This window comes from Phaseolus vulgaris, chromosome 7, assembly GCF_000499845.2.
Source record: "Phaseolus vulgaris cultivar G19833 chromosome 7, P. vulgaris v2.0, whole genome shotgun sequence".
Classification (NCBI taxonomy): domain Eukaryota; kingdom Viridiplantae; phylum Streptophyta; class Magnoliopsida; order Fabales; family Fabaceae; genus Phaseolus; species Phaseolus vulgaris.
Genome location: NC_023753.2, coordinates 13,511,225 through 13,531,392, shown reverse-complemented (window position 1 = coordinate 13,531,392; position 20,168 = coordinate 13,511,225). Strand labels below are relative to the sequence as shown.

The window sequence follows — 20,168 nt, the reverse complement described above, 5'->3', positions numbered from 1 at the left end:
CTCCATTCCAATAGCAAAGGTACGATTTCGAGTACTCACGACTCTTCCTTTTCATCGCATTATAGGATTTATTAAACTGCCTGGGACTGTTGTTATTCATGTACTACTGCATCTCTCCACTTCTTCTTCCTCCTCTGATTTTTCTCGCGTGAGTGACGCTTCCTGGGGCTCTTTCCCCTTCCTGCCATGGCTACACTTGCTAAACCCTTTTTCCTCTCTTCTTTCTCCAACTATCTATTTTCACCATGACGCGCGCGAACGCGGAGCCTGATTCTTCCCCTACGACCCCCAAGTCCAACTACAAAGCCTTCTACCCCTGGGCCCCCGACGAGCTCCTGAGTGAATGCACCAGCCTGACTTCCTTCCAGGACCTGGAAGCTCACCGGGGGGATCCCCATTTGTACAACTTTAACGCCTTCTGCCGCACACACGACGCCCACATATCCGTTCGTCCCGGCAGGCCTGGGGAACCTGTTTGTTTGGACGACAGACCTAGAAAGGGGAAACCCTTCTTCTTCATGTACCAGACCGTGTTCAAGCGCGTAGGAGTGCGTCTCCCGTTTACTCCCTTCGAACGGGAGCTTCTTACTGAAATCAACACTGCCCCCGCCCAGCTTCATCCCAACAGCTGGGCATTCGTGAGGGGCTTTCAAATTCTTTGTGGACACCTGGGCATTCCCCCTTCTGTAGATGTCTTCCTGCATTTCTTTGAGGTGAAAAAGCAGGGGAAGAGCTTCTGGGTAAGCTTTTCCGGGATCGCAGGCAGGATCCTCCTCTCCCTCTTCCAAAATTCGTACAAGAATTGGAAAGGGAAGTTCTTCAGGGTGTGCAGCGCCAAGCACGATCCCACGGCTTTGGATGGCTTCCCCCTTTACTGGACGGAGCGCCCTAAACTGCTCAGGGCCAAAACCCTAGAAGAGCTATCTCCCGCCGATAGGGAGGTAAGCAAAGCCTTGGCGGGGTTGGGGATCGTCTTTGATACCTTGAAGCTGGTCGCTAGCGAGTACAATGCCCACGCCCTGACCACCTATTTTGGTAAGGGGCTCTCCCCTCATCTTTCTTGCTGTGAACAGCCTGCTATCGAGTGTTTGTTCCCCCATGCTATTATGCTCGTTTTACACTGTGCCATGTTACTTGCATTTCACGTCTCTTCATGTATTGTGAATTCGCATAGCTGCTTTAGTACTAATTTCTGCTGCTTGGTCTGTCTTGATGTAGGATCGGTGATGGGCGCTTCTAAGATAATGATACTAGCGAAGGCAATGAAGGAGGCACGCGCCGCCAAGGCGGGTGCCTCCTCCACCCCTGCTGCCGATCCGGTTCCCCCACCGACTCTGTCACCGCCACCTCCAGTCACTGCTGAAGCTCCCACTAGCCCATCTCCGATATCTCCACCTGGCCCCGAAGCGCTTCCAATTCCCAACTCTCCTCCGCCTATCGCTGCCGTTCCCTTAGTCGCGGCCTCGTCACCGGTTCCAACCCCCCTTGACAAAGGGAAACGGGTTTTGGAGATTTTATCAGATGATGAGGACTCGGAAGGCGTGGCCCCCTTCAGAAGAAGAAAATCTGCGCGGGTTCCTCTTTCGGTAGAGGCGTCGCCCCAGGGAGGGAACCCCTTCATGGACAACCCCCCGAGTGCGACCTCACTCCCCCCCGTGACGCTCCAAGAGGAAAGGGGCGAAGGCGCCGAATCTGCCCCGCCTCCGCCGCCGACAGAAGCCATTGCTTCCCCTGCTTCCGTCGTTGCCGCCCCTGATTTCATCGCCATCCCTCCTCCGATTATGCATCTAATGAGGGGCTTCAGTGGCGGGACTCTGCCAGAGGGCACCGACAGGAAGGAAGGCATGCCCTTCTACTTGGGGGCCTTCTTGGCGGTGGCTCTTGAATGGCGCGCCTAGGCCAGAAACGCGGTCATGCAGGCTCAAACTCTCCAGGCCTTAGAAACAAAGGCTACCACTCTGGAGGAGGAAATGAGGACCCTGGGGCGCCAGAACGAAGCTTATCAAACCTCTCTGAAACAAATGCAAGAGTCCAAGGCAGAAACTGAGAGGCAACTGGCAGAGGCATTGGAGCTCCAGGCTGGCCTTTATACTCGTGAAGTCGCCCTCCAAGTCCAGGTGATGGGCCTTCAGAAATTGCTTAAAGCTGATGCAGAAATTCAGAAGGACCTGAAGGACCGTTGCCGTGAGCAGGCTGACAAGACGGAGCGGTTGGAGGGGGAAATGGCCACCCAGGCCAAAGCGGTGGACCTTCTTCGGGCTGACTACGACAAACTACAGGTCGAGGTCAGTCGGCTTCGCGTGGAGAAAGAGGCTCTGGAGAAGCAGGTGACCTCTGGGGACGCCGCCATTGAGGAGCTAGAGAAGGAGAAAAAGTCTCTTATCCAGGAGATGGCGGGCACTTTCGAGGAGGGTTTCCAGGAGGCTCTGACCCAGGCGTCCTACGAGAACCCTGGCATTAATATTTTGAACTGCGACCCCATGAACCATGTCGTCGACGGGAAGGTCGTGCCCATGGACGTGGATGACTGAACCGCTGTCTCTCAACCGCCACCTTCACTTTCAAGCTTAATTCCTTTATTCTTTACGCTTGCTTTTGACTTTCTTTGTTCAAACTTGTAATTCTTTGAACTATCCGTACTCTTGCTACAAATTTGGGTGTTCGTATGATTGCTTTTGTGTCTTTGCCATATACGATTCTGCTTGTGCGATCTCATTCTCATATTTCGCCTTCTTATGCTTCGGTTGTTTCGTTTGCGTTATACTTGCTTCTTTCGCTTCGTTGGGCGACTTTGTATGACCGGGAAAAGTCGCGTGCCAACCCCCACGCCCATGGAGAGGCTCACTTAGTGACGTCGTATCGTCCACGGGGCGTTTCTAATACCAAAAGGTCCTTTCCTTGATCCTTAACGCCCGGCGCCCACGCCTAGGGAGAGGCTTGCTACAGCAGCACCGTATCGTCCCGGGTGTCTAAAACGCCGAGTGCTCTGGGGGGGGGGGGGTCTGTTCCCTCCATGGTCTTTCCTTCCCATAGGTATCGGGGAACGCCCTGCCAGCGATTTGCTGGCGTTTGGCGGTCTTATCTCCCTCCACAGTCTTTCCTACCTGTGGGTATCGGGGAGGCGACGCCAGTGACTAACTGTGCTTTCTTTGATTTCGTCTCCCTCCACAGTATTTCCTACCTGTGGGTATCGGGGAGGCGACGCCAGTTGGTATTTGGGTTGGCGACGCCCGTGACGTCTCACGCTAGCGTCGCCCTTCACGTCCTTCCGGGTGACACCTCGGGCGTTACCTTTACTTCGACGTTGGCTTTGATTCTTGCCTTGGTCGACGCCTGATGGCAGCGAAGAGCTCAAGGTTTTGTCTGTGCCATCCACGTGGCGCTTCTTGTATGGCTGATGGGACGTTTCATCATTCGCCTTGATCCACGTGGCGCTTCTTGGATGGATGATGGGATATTCAGTCATTTCACTGAGTCCTGACTCCTGCTGCATCCCTGACCCACTTGTGACGGCGCATCGTACCACTGGATACTCTGTCGATACGACGTTTTCTGATTTAACCCAGTGGTGCCTGCATCATCCTTTCATCTTCTGCCACGTGTATCAATTGTGCGGTGCATCCATTCGCGTCGTTTGGCGCTCTAACCGCTTTATTTAAATCTTCAAACTCTGGAACTATCCTCATCATTTCTCACTCTTCATAACCTACTTGCATTCTTTCTTCTCGCACCCTTCCTTCTTGCACCCTTTCTTCTCTGACGAAGGGTCGTTCCAGCCTTCGTTTCCCTCGCTCAACTCTTGCATTTCTGGCAGTCCCGATCTTGTTACAGAATGTCTTCTCACGCTGCTTCCTCCAGGGTTCATCCCAAAGACTTGTACCCTTGGGCTTCGAGTGAACTTCTTGACGAGTGTTCATGCTTACTCTCTACCAGGGCCATAAGGGAGCACAAAGGGGATTCGTGTTCCTATGACCACCGGGCCTTCGCGAGGAGGCATGACGACGACATCGCTGTGCTCCCTTGCACTCTAGGGGAGCCAGTATGTGGAGACGAACGGGCCAACGAAGGGGTCCCTTTCTTTTACTTTTACCAGGTGGTGTTCAAGACCATCGGAGTGCGCTTACCCTTTTCTTGGTTCGAGAAGGAACTGCTGACGGAGATCAACGTGGCTCCGGCCCAGTTGTATCCCAACAACTGGGCCTTTGTCAAAGCCTTCGACATTCTCTTCGGGTTTCTGGGTTGTGCACCCTCGGTTGACCTCTTTCTTCACTTCTTTGAGGTGAAGAGGCAGAGACACAACCTCTGGGTAACTCTCAGTAATGTACCCGGGAGAGTTCTCTTCACACCCTTCCAAAGGTCGTTCACCGGGTGGAAAGGCCGGTTCTTCAAGATCTATCGTACTGACCTTGTTCCCGACGCTCTGGATGGGTTTCCGCTGTACTGGGTGAGAGAGGAAAAGGCCCTCAAAGCCAAACCCCTCAAGAAGCTGGCTCCAAGTGGTCAAATAGCTTGCCGGATTCTTGCTGAGGCGGGAGGTTTTGACTCTGCCACGGTGATCAGCCTGGAGTTCAACGCTGGGACTCTTGAGAAGTACATATGTAAGAACCACTGCCTTGGTAACTCCGGCCTTTGTTGTTTTTTGTACGTGCATGTCTTGCCTCATGGTATCTCTAACACGTCTTTTCCCCTGGTGCAGGTTCGAGAATAAACCAAGAAAAGAGGGCACGACTTATTCGAGCTCTGCGGGCTGGAAAAGGGGTTTCGCCTTCCTCTAGTGATGACTCTGATGACCGCTGAGGAATGGCTTGTTAGCGTTTTTGCATGATTTGTAGCGTTTGCTCCGCTTGTACTACTCCCATTGTATTGAACATTGCTTGTAACAACAACTTTTCAATATCATACTCGATTTTTTTGCAACGCCACTTTACTTTGCATATGCTTCATGTACTGCGCGCTTTCCTTTCGTCCTGTTCTTCCAACGGTACGTGCCTTCATTTGGGCGACGCCTGCTTAGGGGCGACGCCCCTATCTAGGTGGCGCCTTCTTTCTGGGCGACGCCATGACCTAGGCGATGCCTTCTTTCTTGGCGACGCCATGGCCTAGGCGGCGCATCACATTACTTCAAACAAAGAAAGATAAAGGCTGAAAACCAAGGCACTTCTTTTTCTCAAACTGGTTTTTCCTTTTATTAGGGTGACCTCATTATAAAACCCCCCGAAAGGGAAAAAGAGCGTCCCCTTCAACTAAATTGTTACATACTGCTTACATAAGTCAACTGAAATAAAATTTTAAGTTGACTGCATTCCAACTGCGCGAGATAGGACCTCCATCTAACGTTTCCAGGTTGTACGAACCGTTGCCCTTAGCCTCAGTAACTCTGAAGGGTCCGGTCCATTTGGGAGACAACTTGTTTTCCAGCTCGTATGGGTGAGCTTTCCTCTTCACTAGGTTGCCAACCTGAAACTGTCGCGGCTTTACCTTAGAGCTATATTGCCGCTCTACTCGTCTCTTCATCGCTTCAGCTTTTATTCTAGCTTCTTCCCTGGCCTCGTCTAGCAGATCCAGGTTTACTCGCCGCTCTTCATTGGACTCCTCCACCACAAAGTTTTGAAAACGTGGTGAGCTTTCATGTATTTCTACTGGAATCATCGCGTCCGACCCGTACACCAAACTGAAGGGCGTCTCCATAGTAGAGGATTGGGGCGTGGTGTGATATGCCCATACCACCCTTGGCACCTCTTCCGCCCATGCCCCTTTGGCTTTTTCTAACCTTCTTTTTAACCCCCTCAGCAGAACTCTGTTTGCCGACTCTACCTGTCCATTGGTCTGGGGGTGTTCAACCGATGCGAACACTTGTTTGATTCCTACTTCAGCACACAGATTTCTCAACTGCTGACTGGCAAACTGGGTCCCGTTGTCAGATATCAGGCGCCTAGGTACGCCAAAGCGACACACAATGTTTCTCCACACGAAATGCTGTACCTTATGCGCAGTGATCTGTGCCACGGGCTCCGCCTCTATCCACTTAGTGAAGTATTCGATGGCGACGATCAGATACTTCATCTGCCTGATTGCCAGTGGGAAAGGGCCCAGGATGTCAATTCCCCATGTATGGAAAGGCCACGGGCTGTATATGGACCGCAACTCTTCTGGCGGCGCCTTGTGCCAGTCGGCGTGCTTTTGGCATTACCTACACCGCTGGGCGTGCCGTGCGCAGTCCTCTTTCACTGTTGGCCAGAAGAAGCCTGCGCGTATTACCTTGGAGGCTAAGGATCTTCCCCCTACATGGCTTCCGCAGATGCCTTCGTGTAGCTCCGCCATTATCCTGGTGCACTCATCGCCACTGACGCATGTTAGGATAGGGTGAGTGAAACCGTGCCTGAACAGCACCACATCTACCAAAGTATATCTTGCGGCATTTCTTTTGACTTTTTTACCCTCTTCAGGGTCCACTGGAAGGGCCCCATCCGCCAGGTATCGCTTATAGGGCGTCATCCAGGTGTCTCCCTCGGACAAAACACATACCTGCATCTGCTCTTCCTCAGGCACACCCGCGTACATGCTGATGCGGGGCGCCCTCTGCGTATCTTGGGTCAAAGAGGAATGACTCCTCGGCCTTCCCCTTGATGTATAAATCTGGAGGACATCCACCCTGTTGTCTTCCACGAATCGACGCGGAGCTTTGAGAGTCTCCTGGATCACTGTCCTCTGTCTACCCCCCTTGCCTGAGCTGGCCAGCTTTGCGAGCAGGTTAGCTCTGGCATTCTGCTCCCTCGGGACATGTATCAGCTCAAGAGCGTTGAACGCCCCCTTCAATAACTGGACGTATTTCAGATACGCCGCCATCTGTGGGTCCTTCGCCTGGAACTCACCCGACACCTGCCCCGTAATCAACTGAGAGTCGCTCTTCACCAGGAGATTCTGTGCGCCCATCTCCTTGGCCAAGAGCATTCCGGCTATCAGGGCTTCATATTCTGCCTGATTGTTACTTGCCTTGAAGGCGAAATGCAAGGCCTGCTCGATCAGTATGTCGTCGGGTCCCTCCAGGACTATTCCCGCACCGCTTCCTTGTTGGTTTGAAGAGCCATCAACCGAGAGCAGCCACTGCGAACTCGCTTCCACCTCTTGCTCACCTCCGGGCGAAAGTTCTGCTACAAAATCTGCGTACACCTGCCCTTTGATGGATCCTCTAGGCTCGTACTGGATGTCGAATTCTGACAGTTCCACTGCCTAGCGTACCATTCTTCCTGCCACATCAGGTTTCTGCAGCACTTTCTGTATAGGGAGATTGGTCATCACCACCACCGTAAAGCTGTGGAAGTAATGACGGAGCCTCCTAGCAGAGAACACTACCGCCAGCGCCGCCTTCTCTAGTGCTTGGTGCCTCGTCTCAGCCCCCTGTAAGGCCTTGCTTACGAAGTAGATGGGCTTCTGACTCTGGTCCTGCTCCTGGACCAACACAGAACTAATGGCCCGCTCCGTTACGGTAAAATATAACCGGAGGGGCACGCCCGTTACCGGCTTGCAGAGGACCGGCGGCGTCGCCAGGTACTCCTTCAGCTTAATGAAAGCCGCTTCGCATTCATCAGTCCATGCAAAGCGACTGTTTCTCTTGAGGCACTGGAAGTACGGGTGCCCCTTCTCTCCTTCGGCGGAAACAAACCTCGAGAGCGCCGCCATCCGCCCTGTCAGCTGTTGCACCTCCTTTACCGATGTCGGGCTCCGCATGGCGATAATAGTCGCACATTTGTCGGGGTTCGCCTCTATCCCCCTCTCGGTGAGCAAAAAACCCAAGAACTTACCGGCCTCTACCCCGAAAACACACTTCTCGGGATTCAACTTGAGGCGGTACTTGGATATTGTGTTGAACAACTCCTCCAGGTCTGCCATGTGCTGCACCCTAGTCTGCGACGCCACCACCATGTCGTCTACATAGGCGTACACATTCCTCCCAAGCATTGGCGCTAGGACCTTTTCCATTAGCCTCTGGTACGTGGCTCCCGCATTTTTCAGCCCGAAGGGCATCACCTTATAGCAGTAACTGCATGTCTCAGTCATGAATGCAGTCTTGCTCTCGTCTCTTGGGTGCATCTTGATTTGGTTGTACCCTGAAAAGGCGTCCAGGAAACTTAGCACCTTGCTGCCGGACGCACTATCTACCAAGGCGTCGATGCTAGGCAGCGGATACGAGTCCTTTGGGCATGCCTTGTTCAGGTCCGTGAAGTCAACACACATCCTCCACTTTCCGTTCGCCTTTTTCACCAAGACGACGTTGGCGAGCCACTCAGGGTACTGAATCTCCCTGATGTGGCCAGCACTCAGCAGTTTCTGCGTTTCGTCTTTCACCACCTGTTGTCGTTCCTCATTGAACTTTCTTCTTCTCTTACGCACGGGGCGGACCGTGGCGTCCATGCTGAGGTGGTGACACAGGAAATCGGGGTCGATGCCTGGCATATCCGAGGCGGACCATGCGAAGGCATCCAGGTGGCGTGAAATCACTTCTGCCACCCCTTCCTGTTCTTCTGGGCTTAGCGAACTTCCTAACTTGAAAGTCTTGCCGCCAATCTCCCTTTCTACGGCGTTAGCTGCAGGCTGCTCCCTGCTATCATCTTCGACGGGCGCCGCCTCTTCCACGGGCGCCGCCTCTTCAGGGCCTTCCTCCATTGGCACATCTACTTCGGGCATCACCCTCTCCGCTATGGCCTCTTCAGGCGCCAGCCCAGCGGGCGTCGCCTCAATCATCGTCGCGTCCGCGCTCGACGGACGTTCATACACCATGAATACGCCTCTCTTCGTTTTCAGGCTGTTTTCATAGCATTTCCTCGCCTCCTCCTGGTCTGACCTGATGACTATCACCTGGCCACTGAGGTCCGGCAGCTTCATCTTCATGTGACGAGTGGAGGACACCGCGCTCAGACGATTTAACGCCGGTCTGCCCAGCAAAATATTGTAGGCAGAATTAGCGTTCACGACGAGGTAACGGATGCTCTCGGTACGGGAGGCCTCTCCGTCTGTGAACGTGGTCCTCAACTCCAGGTACCCCCGGACTTCTACCTGGTTATCCCCAAACCCATACAAGCACCCAGTATAGGGACTCAACAGATCGGGGGACAGCCGTAACTTATTAAAGGTCGACAAAAACATGACATCTGCCGAACTTCCTTGGTCTACCAGCACTCTGTGCACCTTCCTTCCGGCTGTGACGACTGAGATGACAACGGGGTCGTTGTCGTGGGGTACCACATCTCGGAGGTCTCTTCTTGTGAGCACAATATCTGACTCCCATGGCTCCCCCGAGAGCCTCTCCTCGATTGAATTCACCCCCCTCGCGTATTTCTTCCGCTAGGAGGCGGTGGGTCCTCCGCCGGAAAAACCTCCAGCAATGGTGTGGACCTCGCCAAGCACAGCCATCTCGTGTGCTGGTTCATCTGCCGGCGGCGGCAAGGTGGCGGTCGTTGTGGGATTTGCGACATAGTCCTTCAAAAACCCAGTCCTCACCAGCTCATCTAGCTGGTAGCCCAACGATAGGCAATTATCGATGTGGTGCCCGAAAGCCTCGTGGAATTCGCACCAAGAGTCTTTACGGGGCCCTAACACCTTGTCGGTCTTCGCCGGTCGCCTCAGCCTCTCGGCTATGTTAGGCACGGCGATTAAATCCTTCAACTCAACCACGAAGTTGTACCTCGCCGGTCTCGCTCTTTCTCTGGCGGGGCGATCGCCTCCTGCTGGACCCCGGGGCTGGGGCTTTCTGGCCTCATAGGGGCGTCTCGCCTCTGGCTTCTTTCTCCCCGTCGTGGTCTCATTGACCCTGACGGGCTGAGCTCGCGCTGGTCCCCTCGGGCGTGAGGGCACGGCGCTGGTGCGCTTCACACATACCTCCCCTTCAGAAGCAATATGCTCTACCGCCCTACGCCGTAGTTCAGTGAAAGTCCTAGGGCGGTTGCGGATAATGGATTCTCCAAAGGGGCCGGGGCATACGCCTTTCACAAATGCGTACACGATCATAGGCTCCTCTGTTGTACCAACCTTCACGACCTGGGCCCCGAAGCGATTGATATACTCCTTCAGGGTCTCCCCCTGATACTGCTTCACATCAAACAGATCATAGGAGACCGGCGTCGGGGCCTTGTTGGCTAAGTACTGTTCTCTGAATAACTGCGACAATTGGCGAAAAGATGTGATATGACCCTCTGGGAGGCTGATGAACCAATCCATAGCCATCCCGGTCAGGGTGCTCATGAAGAGCTTGCACTTGGCAGCATCAAAACTGCCTATGAGGACCATCTGTGTGTGAAATGCAGCAAGGTGCGTCTCTGGGTCCTCCATCCCGGTGAAGATCACCTTGGGTCCCGCGAACGTGTTCGGGATCGCTGCGTCTACGATCTCCTGCGAGAAAGGAGTGGAAAACTCCCTTGGTGGGGAATGGTTCTCCATCTCGTCATGTCCAGGCCGCCTCCGATCGTTTCTCAGGCCCTGACGCAACTCCTCATTCACACGGTGGAGCTCTTCGTTCCGCTCATGCGAGGCGTCAAGGTCTGCCTGCATGCGTTCCTGCTCCATTTTCGAATCTGCCATGTCCTGCTGCAGCCCCCTCATTATTTCCAGGACTTGCTGCATGGATAGTTCTGCTGGGGCTGCGCGTGCTGTGCATCGTCTGGTGGGGGCCATTGTCACTCCAACCTCCTTCAACGTTACTGTAACTTGGTAGATTTTCGCGAACTTGTGATGGGACTGATGTTTTATATCGGCCCCACGGTGGGCGCCAAATGTTCCGTCCGGTTGACCGGGACGTCTTCGTGCGCGACCTCAACCGTCAGCTAGGGACTCCTTCCCACTGGTTACCTGTGGATTCCTGCAAAGAAGAGGACAAAGAGGCGCCCTAGCGGCCGTGTGCACTCCGACGCTCAAGTCAGCCAGCAAGAAACACCAAAATTGTCCACCTACGTCTCTGAGCACTGCGTATGGCACTCTGAAGGTGGTAAAAAGAACTGTGTATATGTGTGTGTGTTGTCTCCTTCAGGCAAAAATATTCCCCAGTCACTTGTGCGTAACCTTCAAGCACGAGCCAGCGACTAGAGAGTTCTCTCGTAAATTTACCGAAAGTTCCCACCTTTTTTCCAACATCCTCCGCGCTATTTAAACTACCCAAGCATTTAAAGCGCCTTAAAGCGCTTTTAATCACAAACGTAACGCACTCATTAAAGCGTTTAATTAGAAAACGTAGCGCATTTAAGACGTTGAAACGCTTGGGAGCCATTATAGTACCTGAATGCTCGAAAGGGAAACTGCATTGAATGACTTTTAATTACCTGGCACCTGACTAAAGGGTGTTTCCATTCTGACAAGGCTGTTATACACGTGGAGGGCCTCACGACGCCGTGACCCCATCTGGGGGCGTTTCTGCCCATCTGGGGACGTTTCTACGTGTGAGTCCTCCTGCTTGGGAGTGCTACTGCGCTAGGGGTGACTTTTTGGGTGCCAACTCATGCCCCCAAGTATCTAGCCACTTACTTTGAGAGCGTATCTGCCTTCCTTTTGTACTCTGCACCCGGTTGCCCTGGGCGTGACTTTCCTCTTGAGTCGTATCTGCCCCACAGGCGTCTCTGGGGCGGGAGGAGCACTTCACGAGTCAGGCTGCCCTACACTGGTACTATTACTATGGCCTTGAAGCCACCTTTTCCTTCTCTTTATCACTGCCCCGGGTTATCAGGACATGAGGCCTTCTCACGGCGTCGCTCCCTCCATGGTCTTTCCTACCCATGGGTATCGGGGAACCACACCGTGATTGCCTTGCTTTAGTACTGTTTGATCGGGCGACGCCCTGGTTGGGCGACGCCTTGACCTAGGCGACGCCTTGCCTTGGCGACGCTTCCTCTTGGCGTCTCTCCACCTAGGCGACGCCTTGCGTTGACTTTGACTCCAGCCGTTGACTTTGACTTTGACTTAGTCAACGCCCGGATACGGGACGGTACAACATATGCTCTAAATTCTGATGATTTTTGTAGGGTCTCACAATACGCTTCAGCAAAAGAGATGTAGGATATTCTTGAAGTTACACATGAAGGAACCACTGATGTGAAGAGAGCAAGAAAGCATGCTCTAATTCAGGAGTATGAGATGTTCAGAATGCTCAAAGTGGAGACCATTGCTGATGTACACAAGAGATTCAGTCACATTGTAAACCATCTCATCAGCCTTGGCAAAATATTCGAAAGGGAGGAAATTAAAAGCTAGATTCTCAAATGCTTGGATAGATCTTGGCAGCCTAAAGTCACTGTTATCTCTGAATCCAAGGATTTGACTACCTTGACTACAACCTCCTTGTTTGGCAAGCTTAGGGAACATGAACTCGAGACAAACATGATGAATGATCAAGAGCATGAAGAGAAGCATGTGAAAAGCATTGCTTTGAAAGTTGCTGGTAATAAAGATGGGCAAGAATTAAGTGAGTTCTTAACTTGTTTACCAGAAAATTCAGCAAGTTCTTGAATAAGAACAACAACAAGAACCAATCCTCAAATAGGTGTAACAGGAAGAAACTCAATGATTTTATTGCTAACAATTATACCTATTTTGGATGTGGTAAACAGGGTCATATCAAAACTGATTTTCCCAACAATGAAAGCAAGGAGAGAGGAGCAAGCAAGAAATTTGAGAAGAAGGGCAAAGCTAAAAGAGCCTACATAGCTTGGCAAGACAATGATGTATCTTCCTCTAGATCATCATCAAATGGAGATGAAGAGGCAAATCTATGTTTGATGGCAAAGGGAGAGAATAAAAAACAAGCAGTGTAAGTTCCAACACTTCAATAAACTTTGAAAATTACAGCCAATTTCTTTGTGCTTGTAAAGAGACTCATGAAGAAGCTAATAGGCTGGCCCTTTTGAACAACCATTTGAAAGGCATGAATAATTGGCTAGAAAACAAAGTCAAGACATTGGAAGAAGAGCTAAACAATTCGAAAAATGATTTTGAAAATCTGGAAATGATTTACACAAACTCTTCTTGCAAATGTGACTCTAACTTTTGAGAAAATTGTGAATCTTTTCAAAAGAAGGTTCACTATATTGTAAAAACTATGAATAGGTTTTCAAAAGGCCAATCAAAGTTTCTCTAAAAAACCTCAAGTATTCCTTTGCTGATGACTCTTGGTTGAGGAAATCAAGTTCTGTCACAATGGTGTTGTAAGAGGGGGTTCTGTTCTTGACCTCTTGCATATGCAATTTAGGTGTTTTCATTCCTATAACTTTATTTTTGTAAGGGTGTTTGTAATTGCACTTCTTGATAGGGTTTCTTGAAGTGTGGATGCTGCTGAAATAGGTTTTTTCAGCATTGTGTTTTTTTTCTTGGACGGTTCAAGAACCAATAAGCTTTGTAAATATTGATTTGGTTTAGTGGAATCTACCTTGGTGTAATGTGGGACTGGATGTAGCTCTTGTTGGGTGAACCAGTATAAAACTGTGTGTGTGCTTTTTCTCCCTTCTTGATCACTACAAATAAATCTAGAAAACTGATAACCTGCGATAAAATAAATCCGTTGAATTGAAATTGAATTTGTTTATTTTTCATAGCTGGGCTGATTCACATATTCTTCTTCAAGATTATGGTACAATTCTTGTCTGTTTAAGAATCACTAAATCTATAAATTCTGACTGAGTAAAATAAGTATTAAGGCCCTCTAAACAATTTTGTTAAGGATCCATATTCCTTTAAAACTAGTTTCAAATATTTGAAATTGGCTTTCTTGAATTTGGATTTTTTTAAATATATATGTTGTTGTTGGTTAAACTGCTTGTGTTTAGATTTGTAAAGTTAGAAAATGTTAGAATATATGACCTTAAACAAGAGGGGGGAGGGGGTGAATTGTTTATAAGAGATTTTTGAAAACTTTTAAAGGTTAAATGAAATTCTTTGTAGAAATCCAGAAGAGGAATTAAGTTAGCCAAGAACACAAACTGTTTTAAAGCAAAGCACAGAAAAACAATCGATTGTTTCTTCGAATCAATCGGTTCTGTATACCAGTTAAACCTTAAACAGCTTAAAAACAGAATCTAAAGGAGTTGAAGAGAAAGAGAAATGCACAGAAACAGTTTATACTGGTTCACTCTTACAACAAGAGCGACATCCAGTTCCCAGAAACCACTGGGTAATCCACTAAGCAATCAAACCATATTACAAAACACCACAACCAAAGTAGTGACCTTGAACCCTTCAAGAAACGCACTACCTTTGGCAAACCACACAAAGAGTATTGATCATGAACACTTCAAGAAAAAAAACACTCATTGGCCATACAACAACAAAATTCTGAAGATTGAGAAAGGATTACACCTGATCACAGTACAATCTGAAAAGAATACAATTGCAATCCTATTCCATTCTCTCTTGAAAATCCAAAGCTTGATGTGAATCTTGAAAACTTGAAATCAAATATGTCAAATTGAATTTCTCAAAATTGTTTCTTACCCTTTAGAAACATATAACAAACTATTTATATTTTCCAAAGATTGGTCAAAACATTTAATGAAGGAGCGTATTCAGTTAGAAATCATTTAAAACAGATTCACCAATAAAAAACAGAATTCTGTTAGGATTTTCAAAGAAACAATCGGTTGAAACCAAGAAACAACCGATTGATTTGGTTTGACAGTTTAGTCAACCAAGTCAAATAGCTTTCAACCTTTTTCAAAACACCTAAGAACAAACAACCAGTTGATTCGACAAAACAACAAGTTGTTTTGCACTTAGTTGGAATAACACTTAATTTCAAAAAGGTTTTAATTCACACCTGTTTTAGATTCAACAAAAGAGTGTATCACACTTTAATATACCCACATGCCACCCACACACAACAATAACACCAGCCTTTCATCAAACACCTTGGATTTGGATTCTTCAAAGCACTTGATCACTCTTGATCAACAATCTCCCCTTATTTGATGAAGACAAATCCCTGGTTGCTTGTGTTGATCTTTTTGAATCTGAAACAGCACCTGCAAAACAGAAACTGATGTGATTCCAATAGCCACATAGAGAATGATTCTTGACATTCTTAGGAATCACCTTGAGCTGGACATTATAGAGGCACTTTTCTTAGAGTTGGATCATTGTTCTAAGACAAGAACTCACCAAAAACTAGTACCAAATCCCAAACTCATTTGGATGAACCAAATATTGTCAAATTGAGTCAACAAAGAGATTAAAACTGGAATGACCGAACAGAATTGAACAATTAATCATATGAACCGAACAGAATTAAAAAAAACAAAACAGAACATAGGTGCTGGAAAATAGAAGAACCGAACCAAAACAACTCAAGAACACAAGGCAACATGAACAATTGAAAAAGAAGAAAGGAAGGAGAAGAGAGTGCTCATGAAGATGGAAGAATGTTGGATGATCTCGCCACTAGAAGTATGGAATGCTCCTAGATGAGAGTGATGCCGCCACTTGAGGACTCCAATGATCCATCAAGATAAGACTAGAGAAGAAGGCTCCAAAAGCTCTCCAAAGGTCACTCAAAATTTGAGTAGAGTTTTCTTAGATTAATTCCAATCTGAATTTTACAATGAGAGCACCTCTATTTATAGCCTAAGGTGCTGAAAAGTAAGCTACACAAATTCAAAAAAACTCCCTCCTAAAAAGCTTCTAGAATTTGCGCCTAAAACAAAGCATGAGGAAGGTGTGATCCCTTCTCTCACTTTGGCACCTCCTTATTTACTCCTACACCTATCTACCAACACCCCCCCCCCCCTAAGACTCTTAACTAAAGACTAAAAGATGCTTTAACAATAGAGGTTTCTAATGTTTCCCTCTAAGCACCTTTCTAAACAATATTTATTTAAAACTTGGCTTTGCCCTTCATGGGATGGTCTTTGGGCTTTTGTGGGCTTTGGCCTTCTTGGGCTTGGGCTTGGGCTTTATCTTTTGCAAAGATTAACAAGAAAAACTTTAAATGTGAAGGCGAATGATCTTGTTCTTCATTATAAAAAACCACCTTTAGTTGATTCTCATCAGAAACTATGCAATCCAGAGCATCTCTAATAGCAGGTTATGGTTACACATCAACTAGTTTCCTGCATAAACATAAAAGCATAAAAACCAGCCATGAGCTATGCCAAAACATACCATAACTGCAACACCAAACCAAACCAGTATGCAACAAAAACTTAAATCATAGTTATAGCAAGTTATAGCAGTTTTTAAGACAGCACATAAACCATATTCTCCCCTTATTTGTCTTCACATATAGAATTAGGAAGAGATAAAAACAAAATAGTTCAAAATAAAGCATTACAAACATAGAAAGAATAACAAAACTTGGCTTCAATCTTCTTTCCCATACTGCAGCTCAAAAAGTTGATTTTGAACAGCTTCAATCTGTTCATCAAGGGTCTGAAAACGTGTATCCATGCTTTGAAATCTGTTGTCAAAGTTTTGGAAGTTTGTAGCACAAAGATCATGAAGATTTCTTTGATTTTCAGCAAAGTTGTCCACCATATTGACCATGAATCTCTCAAAAGAAGACATTGAGAGAAATCTATTTCCTTGATTTCCAGCACCTATGTCAGCAGCAAGTTGATCTTCATCTTGAGCATCATCATCCCCTTCAACAGCTTCTTGATCTTTTCATCGTGTTCACCATGTGCACCACTTGAGGAACCACCATGTTCACCATCCTTGCTTATCCATCTTCCACCAATCTTGGTAAAACCCATCTTGCTTAGTGAACCATTGTTCACTTCTTGTGTTGATTTCACAAATTCAGATGTTTCTTCCTCAAGATCTACTTCAAAATAGTTTAAGAATTTAGAAATCAAGATAAAATAAGGATAATGATAGTCACTTAACCTCATAGATTTTTGCATGTGTTCCTTGATGATATGGATTCAATTGATCTTGACTTTGCTCATTATGCAGTATATGTAGACAAGATCTTCCTCAGTGAGAACATAATGATTGCTCCCTCTTGGTGTTAGAATCCAAGTTACAATGAGAGCTAACAACCTTTCATTCAACTTCAACCCTCCAACAGAGCAAGTTCTTACTTGTGCTTGAGGATTCTTCAAACAAATTTTATAATATTGAATCTTGTTGAAATCTTCCACCACACCAATATTCCTTTTGTTGATTCTCAGTCCAACATACTTTAAACTAGTTACAACAGTCCAAACCTCATGAGTAATCTCCATATCCACACCTTTGACATCAGAAACAAGGTTGTTTCCATTAAACTTCACGTTGGTGTAGAAAACCCGAATAAGATCAGGATAAATGTTCCCTTTCATCTCCAAGAACCTCTTTATCAGTTGTCCTTTGAGAAGATTTCTCACATCATCCAACTTTTGACTTTTCAACCAGCTGGAAGAGACAACTTTAAGGTTTTTATCACTTTTCTACTTGTTTCAAAGCGGTATTTTTCAATCAACTCATTATCTCCTGAAAATCAGCCTTCAAGACGCCCTTCTGTTCTTATAGCCCTGGTTTTAATCCTTTTTTTATGATGGAGGAGTGGAATTCATGATAACAAAATGAGAGAAAAGGAAAACAGAGAAGAATATGAGATGCAACAAAAGATGTGCCAATGGGTTGTTTTTGTGAAGAAAAACAGTTGCAGAGGGTTTTATAGCAAAACATAAATCCTCTTTGATCCTTTGGTTGCAGTGGGTTCCAGTCTTCAAGAAGAGGAATCTGGTCAAGCTTGCACAATAACCACGTCAGCCCATACCAGAAAAACACATGGTCAACACATGTGGATTTGACTAATCATAAAGGCACTTGAATTTCCAAGATATGGAATATATTCCTTTTATGACAAGAAGTAACCTCCTCTTGAACCAAATCAGACTCTTATGAATGCTTTATTGACTCATAATTCCTTTAAGACTGAAATCTGTAAAAGATAGAATGCATAAAGAAATTAAATCAATTTTATGCAGTGCTGTCAGAGAAGAAACAATCGGTTGTTTCGATAAAACAATCGATTGTTTTTCTAAAGCAGCAACAAATTGGAATTTTCAATAGTAGAAAAAGAAAGATGTATTTGCACTACATATATTACAGTTTAGATGAATATTTAACACATATAAAGAAAAGAAAACAACAGAAACAAGGAAAGCCTTATCCTTTTGTCATGGAGCCTCTTCAATGAGTCATAGTGCATGATCAAGAGAACTTCTTTTAGCTTTTAAGAAGACTTAAATTGGTACAGAATCCTTAGTACCATTCCAGACAAGATCTTTTCCTTCCAAAAGCTTGATCTCATGACTCAAGAGTCCATGCTTCTCTTAGTATTCCTACAACACAATAAATTCAAGCAACAAGATTTGGTCCCCTTACAAATGTGGGTCCTTTTGATTTACATTTATCACCGGGAACTTCAGAATCTTTGGGAATCCATATCATAATACCTTTAAGAAAAATATCTCCTAATTTTACAGAATCTAACAGAATGACATCTCTTCATGCAGTAAAAACATGTAACAACCGGTTGTTTCGATTTTTCAATCGGTTGTTTTTTTGACACTTTTGAGAAAGGCTTTGAAATCCCATTTTTCTTGTTTTGAGGATTAAACCCCAAACCAGATTTTCCAAAAGCACATTTTTTGGATGCCAAGACAATTTCAAAGTTAGATTTATCCTTTGAAATTTTATCCATAGTTCTTACAAGATAGTGGACTTTACTCTCAAGAGTTTTACAATTTTCACAAGCTTTTGAGTGACACAAACAAGAAGACTTTTTGCAATGCATTTCAAGATTTTCAAAATCAGTTTTTGAATTTTCCAATTCTCCTTCAAATGTCTTGACTCTATTTTCAAGCCAGTTGTTCAACCCTTTCAACCGGTTGTTCAAAAGAGCCAATCGGTTAGCTTGCTCATGAGTTTCTTTAAAACCTTGAAGCAATTGACTATAGTTTTTAGCATTTAAAGAGGCACAAGTTCTTACACTGCTTGAATCATCTTCTCCCTCTGCCATCAAACACAAATTGGCTTTTTCATCTTCACTTGATGAGGAGACTTCATTTTCATCCCAAGCAATGTAGGCGTTCTTTGATTTCCCTTCTTGCTTGACTTCTTTTCCTTGCCTTCTTTATTTGGGCATTCAGCTTTCATATGCCCTTGTTCTCCACAACCAAAACAAGTATAATTCATAGGATTAAAATCATTACTTTTATTGTTTCCATACCTTTCTTTCTTGGAATTTTTGTTGCGGCTTCTCTTCAAAAATTTGTTGAACTTTTTAGATAGCAAACTTAGAGTTTCTCCCTCACTTTCATCACTCGAGTCTTGCTTATTCTTGTTCTTTGCAACTTTCAAGGCTATGTTCCTTACATGCTTGTCTTCACTTTCTTGAACATTGAGTCTATTCATCTCCAAGTCATGTTCTCTAAGCTTTCCAAACAAGGAGGTTGTGGTTAAGGATGCCAAATCCTTAGACTCAAAGATGGAAGTAACTTTTGGTTGCCAAGATCTATCAAGACACTTTAGAATCTTGATGTTTAACTCCTCCTTGTCAAAGATTTTTCCAAGACTCATTAGATGATTAGCAATGTGGGTGAATCTCTTTTGTACTTCAACAATTGATTTTCCTTTGAGCATTCTAAACATCTCATACTCTTGTATTAGAGTATGTTTCCTTGCCCGTTTCACATCATTTGTCCCTTCATGGGTGACCTCTAAAGTATCCCACATTTCCTTAGTCGATTCACATTGTGAGATCCTAAAAAATCCATCATAGTTCAAAGAAAAGGTTATGATATTCTTGGCAATGCAATCAAGCTTACCCTTTTATTTTTAGCATCAGTCCATTGGGACCAAGGTTTTTCAATAGGAGCACCTTCCTTTTCAAACTTTGGAATAAAAAAGTCATTTTCAATTGCATCCCAAATTCCTTTATCAAGAGATTCAACAAAGATTTTCATTCTAACCTTCCAAAACTGATAGTTCAAACCACAAAACAAAGGTGGCCTGTTAATTGAGGCACCCTCCCCAAAAGGTAGTATTTCAGCCAAAAAAAAAATTTAGGATCTAAATAGCTTAAAAACAGAATTTAAAGGAGTTTAAGAGAAAGAGAAATGCACACAAACAGTTTATACTGGTTCACTCTTACAATAAGAGCTACATCCAGTTCCCAGAAACTACTGGTTAATCCACTAAGCAATCAAATC

General features: G+C 46.2%; 1 protein-coding gene across 1 annotated transcript; it reads left to right on the top strand.

Annotated features, from left to right (window-relative positions):
- Positions 1–1,913: 1,913 nt before the first annotated feature.
- LOC137829080 (uncharacterized) lies at positions 1,914–12,794 on the top strand. The gene is made up of 4 exons (XM_068635873.1): positions 1,914–2,327; positions 12,040–12,177; positions 12,265–12,477; positions 12,591–12,794. Exons 1-4 carry the CDS (start codon positions 1,914–1,916, stop codon positions 12,792–12,794), a joined length of 969 nt encoding a protein of 322 aa, XP_068491974.1.
- The last annotated feature ends 7,374 nt before the right edge of the window (positions 12,795–20,168 follow it).